This window comes from Sinocyclocheilus grahami, unplaced genomic scaffold (assembly GCF_001515645.1).
Source record: "Sinocyclocheilus grahami isolate Dianchi unplaced genomic scaffold, SAMN03320097.WGS_v1.1 scaffold355.1, whole genome shotgun sequence".
Taxonomy (NCBI): domain Eukaryota; kingdom Metazoa; phylum Chordata; class Actinopteri; order Cypriniformes; family Cyprinidae; genus Sinocyclocheilus; species Sinocyclocheilus grahami.
This window is the reverse complement of record NW_015505534.1, coordinates 1,556,428-1,565,516: the sequence shown is the minus strand read 5'-3', so window position 1 is coordinate 1,565,516 and position 9,089 is coordinate 1,556,428. Positions and strand designations below refer to the sequence as shown.

General features: G+C 35.7%; 1 protein-coding gene across 1 annotated transcript in view; it reads right to left on the bottom strand.

Annotated features, from left to right (window-relative positions):
- Positions 1-9,089, bottom strand: part of LOC107548778 (dedicator of cytokinesis protein 11-like) — an 86,165-nt gene that overhangs the window by 28,088 nt on the left and 48,988 nt on the right. The window contains exons 27-28 of the mRNA XM_016229585.1: positions 2,283-2,464; positions 1,063-1,239 (exon numbers count right to left, since the gene is read on the bottom strand). Of these exons, the coding sequence (XP_016085071.1) occupies positions 1,063-1,239; positions 2,283-2,464 (359 nt within the window). The remainder of the gene's footprint in view (positions 1-1,062; positions 1,240-2,282; positions 2,465-9,089) is intronic.

Genomic DNA, 9,089 nt, shown 5'->3' with positions numbered 1-9,089 from the left:
CTTGTCACCCAGCGATAAGCACTGTTATTCAACGAAATTGACGTTAGAGAGTGGGATAGTCTTACAGATCCGAAACAGGGATGACGGTTTTTGTGGGCGGAGCCTATCTGGAGGCAGAAAATGACGGTTTTCAAGTGGCAGTCTATGGAACCATGGAATAAAAGTCAAAATTCTGACTTTATTCTCGCAATTCCAAAATCATTTCTCACAATTCTAATAAGGAAAAACAACTCGTCATTCTCTCTTTTCCCCTCGGCTATTCTGGCTTTTTTCCCTCAGATTTGACAAACTCACTGCTTTTGAGTTAAGTCGAGTTATAAAGTCCGAATTAGGAGATATAAACTTGCATTTGCGAGAAAAAAAAGTCAGAATTGTGAGATAAAATAAATAAATTATTTTAAATTATGTAAAACTGTTAATAGTAAGGTTTAAATAATATTTCTAATAGTAAGGTTTAAATAATATTTAATGCTGTAACTGTAGGGCTAATACAATACGTCCCCAATGAACAGCATATGTGAATATTATGTAGACCTATTGTTTAAATCGAATTTATGCTTTAAAAGTAGAGTAATCATAACAGTTTTCATCCATAGTATGTCCATTTAAACGTCTGCGTTTAGCTTCAAATGGCGTCTTTGACGACAGTATTCTATAAAAATTATTTGCATTCCGATCTTGACATGAAAAGGCACAAAAATATTTTTTCCTTTTATTCCATGGATTTTACCCATTTATCTCCACTTGTTCCCAGTGTTTTTCTGCAACCACTAAGCGCACACAGCTGCAAGTGACGTAACTGTGACGTCTACTCTGAATTGGTCTATAGTAATGCTTGCTTTAGCAAACACTACTAATTACTAATAATAGTGCAAAACAAAAGACTCATAGAGACTAACATTAACGTTTTTAACATAACAGTTATGTAAAGTTGCACATACAAAACAGCAATCCGTCATCTGCGGACAAAGGTTAATGGCAACTGTCTATTTAGCAGCAGGGACAGGAATTGCCCTGTTCTTTCTGAAACAACGCATATGTTTGTACAAGTATGTAATTTACCTTGAAAGCATTGTATCTGTCGTCCATGGCGTGTTTGATCATGAGGTTCTTGAGTGCAGCTGCAGCCAGCTGTCTGATCTCGGGGTAGCCCTGGAGTCCATCAGCAACCTCTCGCAGAAGCAGACCCACCAGGAAATGGTTTTTGCAGTAATCCTCAGTCAGGCTGAACTCCAAACTCTGATCTGAAACGCATTATTTCAGGGTCAGCGATGTTCTGTACTAGTGATATTTAATTTTTACATTTACAGTGTTATGAATGTTTTTGCAAACTGTGTGGCCTTTTATTAAAAGTAACAAGCAACACTTTTATTTCATGCATCCTAAAGACGCAGTACTTTTAAAGATGCATATATGCAAATGGTGCTTAGCATACAGGTGTAACAGGTAAGGCTCCTGTGTTAAGTCACTGACATTTGTGATAGTGAAAGGCATCCAAATGAAAAGACAGTGTCTAGATGGCTGACTACTTTCAAATGCTTTCTGAAAGCAGACCTCACTGCATTCCAGACATCAAACAACAATAGAAACAGAAACTAAAGAGTGACAGAAAAACCTTGTGCTTAAAGTGAAAGCATTTTTTAAAATTATTACTGAAAATAGATCGTGCAATTATAAAATAATATTTAATGCTGTAACTGTAGGGCTAATACAATACGTCCCCAATGAACAGCATATGTGAATATTATGTAGACCTATTGTTTAAATCGAATTTATGCTTTAAAAGTAGAGTAATCATAACAGTTTTCATCCATAGTATGTCCATTTAAACGTCTGCGTTTAGCTTCAAATGGCGTCTTTGACGACAGTATTCTATAAAAATTATTTGCATTCCGATCTTGACATGAAAAGGCACAAAAATATTTTTTCCTTTTATTCCATGGATTTTACCCATTTATCTCCACTTGTTCCCAGTGTTTTTCTGCAACCACTAAGCGCACACAGCTGCAAGTGACGTAACTGTGACGTCTACTCTGAATTGGTCTATAGTAATGCTTGCTTTAGCAAACACTACTAATTACTAATAATAGTGCGAAACAAAAGACTCATAGAGACTAACATTAACGTTTTTAACATAACAGTTATGTAAAGTTGCACATACAAAACAGCAATCCGTCATCTGCGGACAAAGGTTAATGGCAACTATCTATTTAGCAGCAGGGACAGGAATTGCCCTGTTCTTTCTGAAACAACGCATATGTTTGTACAAGTATGTAATTTACCTTGAAAGCATTGTATCTGTCGTCCATGGCGTGTTTGATCATGAGGTTCTTGAGTGCAGCTGCAGCCAGCTGTCTGATCTCGGGGTAGCCCTGGAGTCCATCAGCAACCTCTCGCAGAAGCAGACCCACCAGGAAATGGTTTTTGCAGTAATCCTCAGTCAGGCTGAACTCCAAACTCTGATCTGAAACGCATTATTTCAGGGTCAGCGATGTTCTGTACTAGTGATATTTAATTTTTACATTTACAGTGTTATGAATGTTTTTGCAAACTGTGTGGCCTTTTATTAAAAGTAACAAGCAACACTTTTATTTCATGCATCCTAAAGACGCAGTACTTTTAAAGATGCATATATGCAAATGGTGCTTAGCATACAGGTGTAACAGGTAAGGCTCCTGTGTTAAGTCACTGACATTTGTGATAGTGAAAGGCATCCAAATGAAAAGACAGTGTCTAGATGGCTGACTACTTTCAAATGCTTTCTGAAAGCAGACCTCACTGCATTCCAGACATCAAACAACAATAGAAACAGAAACTAAAGAGTGACAGAAAAACCTTGTGCTTAAAGTGAAAGCATTTTTTAAAATTATTACTGAAAATAGATCGTGCAATTATAAATAGCCTTCTTTGGCAATAATACAGAAATCCTGATGACAAGTTTTTCCCCTAAAGACATGTAGTTGTTCACGTACAATTGAAAATTCTGTCCATTTTTACTCACCCTCATGCTGCTTTAGACATGCATGCTGTTATTCAATCCATGAAATGCAAAAGGAGAATATTTGAAGAATCTTCTCAAAGTGAAAAGTGGGTCAGTGAACAAACCATTTGTTTGAGTCGTTTCTTTTTAAACTGGACTAAATGAATCCGAGTTCAATTCACCGATTCCATGATTCAGCCTCAGCGAAGAGGAAGATTTTAAGGCTTTTCCTCACACAAAGATGTTGTATGGCTTCAGAAGACTTACATAACATACACTACCATTCAAAATACATACTTTTTTGCTAATCAAGGATGTATTAAATTGATCAAATATGAGAGTAAAGACATTTCTATTTCATATACAGTAAATGCTGTCCTTTTGAATTTTCCACTCAAAGGATTCATCCTGAAAATGTATCATGGTTTCTACAAAAATAATAAGCATCACAAGAGTTTTCAACATTAATAATATAATTTTTTTTTGTTGTTGCAGATATTAGAATGATTACTGAAGGATCATGTGACACTGAAGACTGGAGTAATGATGCTGAAAATTCAGCTTTGTCATTAAAATGAATGAATAACACTAAGGTTTTAGATTAAAATAGAAAATAGTTACTTTAAACTGTAAAATATTACAAAATATTCCTGTGATCAAATAAATGCAACCTTGGTTGACCATAAGAGACTTCTTTTGAATCCTTAAACTTTTGAATGGCAGTATTTGTCATCTGAACTACGTCTACAGTGTTTTCTGTCACGTTTGGAGCGTAGGTCACTGTGAACACTTAATGAATGGAAAATGCTACTGAAATAGGCTACTCTTTTTTTTTTCTTCACACAATAAAGAAAGTAATTTGGTTTTGGAAAAACATGAAGGTGAGTAAATGACAGAACGTCTATTACGCCAATTATTTTTGGCTGAACAGTGACTTTTGTAATCCCTGTAATCTGAATTGAAAACAGAAGAAGAAGCCAAATTTCCTCACATTTTCCTGTACAACAACAGTAATAAAAATCGGATTACAACAAATGCACACAAGATGTTTCCGCACTCATTCTGCATGTGTAGTATTACACAGTTGAAAAGGGCAAGTGAGGACAGGACAAGACAGACAAATACAGGATACGCTTCATTACAGCAACAAACATCTCGGGTAGCGTGAAAACACTGCCCTTTTAATTTCTGTTTTGTAAAATCATCTCAAAGATCCTCTGACAATAACCATTTAGTCATTGAATTGCATCAGAGCAATGCAAATATGTTATGCTTGGTGACAGAAAAACCAAAGGCCTCAACCTAAAGTGTCAAATGCAGTTAGACAGTGATTGATGAGTGATGCAGGAGCACAGCAAGGCAATTAGTGAGGTTATCAGGACGATTATCTGGCGACTGGAAGAGTATTTGCGTCGGCATCACCTACCTACGACACCGAAACACTCTGCCGCATACGAAATAAAATCTGAAATAATGAATAAAGGAAGCAATCATGCAGGATTGCCATTATCAGTGGTGGGAGTGAAGCTGTGAGGGTGTGTGGCTGTGTTTGAAATCAAATAGTGCTCACTAATGGACACTGCACACAATATATACTACATACTTCCTTTTATTTATTTCTTTATTTTATTCTTTTTTGCAAAAGATTTCTGTACGTCAAAGAATTCTGATAAAGCTGCATAATGATTTCCACAAAAATATTTTCAACATTGATAAGAAATGTTTCTTAAGCAGCAAATCAGCATATTAAAATGATTTCTGAAGGATCATGTGACACTGAAGACGTAATGATGCTGAAAATTCATCACCGCAGTAAATTACATTTCAAAACATTAAAACAATTTAAAGTAACTGTTTTCTAATAATATTTCACAACATCACTGTTTTTCCTGCACTTTGATCAAATAAGTGGACATTAAAAAAAATAATAAACTCGCCTACCTTTGAAAGGTGTGTATAATATAAAAGTATGTTTGTATCTTTGTGTGTATATGTATATTAGTTTCACAAACTACAGGAAAACCACAGTGAATATTATATTTTTCCACCATGTTTTTTGACTACATAAAAGCCAAATGCAGTGATTTATCTCTGATTGCTCAATGAGAAGCATCAGCTGTGAAAATCTTATTTTTTTGCGGTTTGGCCCACTAGAAACTAGGCATGATGAAGGGGCAGAACTCATTAGCTATCTGCAGCATTTTTTCCAATGAAAATTAACCACTAAAAATTCATCTTAGCCATCACAGGAATAAATGACATTTTAAAATATATTAACATAGAAACCAGTTATTTAAAAATTTTATAATATTTCACAACAATACAATTTTTACAGTATTTTGATCAAATAAATGCAGTCCAGTGAGCACAAGAGACTTCTTTCAAAACCATACTGATCCCAAACTTTGGAAAGGAAGTGTACATACTGTGCACAGTATACATAATTTATAGTGCACATATGTGTAGTACGCTAGTATGCTTATCCTGGGTCTAAATGAAAAGAAAGAGAGCTCATATTATGTTTACTGTTTATGATGAGACACTCAGTGGAATAGTAATCCACACTGACTCACTGAACATTTCAGTAAAAAGAGACTGTTTTATTATTTTCTAATCTTCCAATGAAAATTAACCACTAAAAATTCATCTTAGCCATCACAGGAATAAATTACATTTTAAAATATATTAACATAGAAACCAGTTATTTAAAAATGTTATAATATTTCACAACAATACAATTTTTACAGTATTTTGATCAAATAAATGCAGTCCAGTGAGCACAAGAGACTTCTTTCAAAACCATACTGATCCCAAACTTTGGAAAGGAAGTGTACATACTGTGCACAGTATACATAATTTATAGTGCACATATGTGTAGTACGCTAGTATGCTTATCCTGGGTCTAAATGAAAAGAAAGAGAGCTCATATTATGTTTACTGTTTATGATGAGACACTCAGTGGAATAGTAATCCACACTGACTCACTGAACATTTCAGTAAAAAGAGACTGTTTTATTATTTTCTAATTAGAAATGGTGAAACTCAAGACAGCCATTAAATTTGTTATATCTGAACTGGTCAAATCCAGTGTTTAGGGAAAACTTTTAAGGAAACTTTTCTGATTCATGCCTAAAATTATATGTTAAGCTTGACTGTCATCACGCACCATTTCGTGACACTTAAATCCTTGCATAGCTGGGTTTTCAGGTTCACGTTACATGGCTTAAGGAATGGTGCTGCTAGCCGATCTTAAAGGGATAGTTCACCCTGTCATTAATTACTCACCCTCGTGTTGTTCGAAAACCATAAGACCTTCGTTCATCTTCGGAACACAAATTAAGATATTTTTGATGGAATCAGAGAGCTCTCTGACCCTCCGATAGACAGCAATACAACTGAAATGTTCCCAAGTCCAGAGGTGTAGCAAGGAGATCTGTAAAATAATTCATGTGACATCAGGGGTTCAACCGTAATTTTACGAAGCTATGAGAACACTTTTTGTGCGCAAAAGAAAAACAAATAACGACTTTATTCAACAATTTGTCTCCTCCTCATCACCCTGTAGTGCCATTTTGGAGAATATCCGCTGGACGTAAACAACGTATGCTATTCTGTGTCAGCTGCATCACGCCGGATCTGTTTCCTACGTTGTTGTGATTTGATTTGAACTAAAAGAGCATATCCGTGTGACACAGCTGACACAGAACAGCATATGTTGTTTGCGTCCAGCTGATACTAGGGCTGGGCGATATGTCAAAAACATTGTATCGATAATCGCATTAAAATATATCGCGATATCCGATAATATCGTCTACCCAAGCCCCACCTCCACCATGCCCCGCCCCCGCCGAGACAACATTGCGAGCAAAAACATTAAGGTTTTTTTTTCCCTTTCTGGTAGCCTAGTTCGGAGGTCTCTTTTGGCCCGTTTTTAACGAAATAAAAATAACTGCTTTATTTATTTAGAAGCAGGGTAATTTAGATTTCATTTTTGTATTTTAATTTTTTATAATTTTTATTTTATGAATCAAAATACAACGACCACAATATAATATACAGTATTGGGCTGCCGAATCTCCGAACGCGTGCGTGTTGAGTGGCGAGCTGAGATATAGAACTAGAATGTCTTCAACCGTTTGCGCAAATGAATTAAGAATTTATAGTGCTATATCTCAGCTTAATTAAACATAATTATACTGTATACACTGTTTAAAAAATCTGTAAAAATAGGGCACCATGTGCGCTGTAAAAATAGGCTGTGAAGGAATTTGTGTATTTTAATTATAACTCATGTTTGCGGTTTTTCATCATGCAATATGTTTAAATAAATATTCAGAAACACATGCAGTGCTACTATTTCTCTTTTTTTCTGTTTAACTTTTATTAAACAGATCAAAATAGAATAGGCCTATACCCTAAATAAAGATAAATTATATTGGAACGCATCTCCAAAATAATAACATACACAGATGCACGTTGCCATTACAGTAGTCAGCACCGAACAACAGACAAATAAAATATAAAATGAGGTTACAAAAGTGATTCAGTCAAGATCAGTGAGGGATTTTCTTTTCTTTCGTTCTTTAAAGGGGTCATATGATGCTGCTAAAAGTTACGCCTTCTTTCTTTGCGTGAACATTTGGGCGGCGTTATGCAAATCTTCCCACATAGTGATATAGTGCTATATCTCAGCTTAATTAAACATAATTATACTGTATACACTGTTTAAAAAATCTGTAAAAATAGGGCACCATGTGCGCTGTAAAAATAGGCTGTGAAGGAATTTGTGTATTTTAATTATAATTCATGTTTGCGGTTTTTCATCATGCAATATGTTTAAATAAATATTCAGAAAAAAACAGTGCGCGAGTGCAGAAGTGAGTTCTATTTCATCGTCTTAGTTGAATCTTTTGAAATCACAATAAATGCGCATACAGAAATCGAGACGCAGAATCGAAATGTAATTTTATAAGCAGTAGGGATGCACCGATACCGATACTGGTATCGGTATCGTGCCCGATACTGGTCTCCTGTACTCGTACTCGTTAAAACGCCCCGATACCAAACGCCGATACCACACAGCATGTGTTAAGTGCCATATTCAGACAATGAAACACAGACAACAGTGGATTGAGTGTGCGGCGGCACAGATGCGCGAGCTTGTCGAGTGAATATACCTTTCTCACAGACATCACTGGAAAGTTTGTAGTTCGGTCGGATATGTCAAAAACAAGTAAGTAAAACAATGCACAAGTTACTTAACGATCGGGGGGGAGAGAGAGAGAGAGAGAGAGAGTGCGCGCACACTTCTGTTGTATGATCTTTGATGTTCACTTAGCACACGCATCATTTGGATTCAAACTAAATCGTAAAAATAAGACCATTCATAGAGGCATTCACTATAAATGTCACTTATTTTTAACCTTAGGCATACACGACTTTCTGGCGAAAGTGAAGCTAGCAGCCTGTGTGTTTTTGCATTATATGAGTGGCTTTGGAATATAAATCGGAGCACGTTTCAGATGAAAAAACGCAACTTCTAAACTTTTCTGCAACTTTTCTGAAAATATCAGTTAGGAGATTTATAACGAGTGGTTCCCTTCATTATTACAGCAAAGCGCGTGATTACAGTACTAAGCCACTGCAATGGAGCAGCTCCAATGCTATACACCATAGAGCAGGGATCCTCAAATCTGGCCCACAAGATCCACTTTCCTGCAGAGTTTAGCTCTAACCCTAATCAAACACACCTGAACATGCTAATCAATGTCTTCAGGATCATTAGAAAATCACAGGTAGGTGAGTTTAGCAAAGCGTGTGATTACAGTACTAAGCCGCTGCAATGGAGCAGCTCTAATCCTATTAAATTAAAGATGATGTACCACAGAGCAAAAAAATTAACAGTGAAAGTAACAAAAACTTGTAAAATACATTTTAATGGGCATAATTAAGTGTGAAAATAACAGAAGGATATACAGTCAAACCAAAAATTATTCAGAGACCAGATATAAGTTTTGATATTTTTTTTACTAGTGGGTGCAGGACACTATAGTTCATTTATGTAAGTGAGGATAGCAAAATAAAGTAAACTGTGACAAATCATACCCAA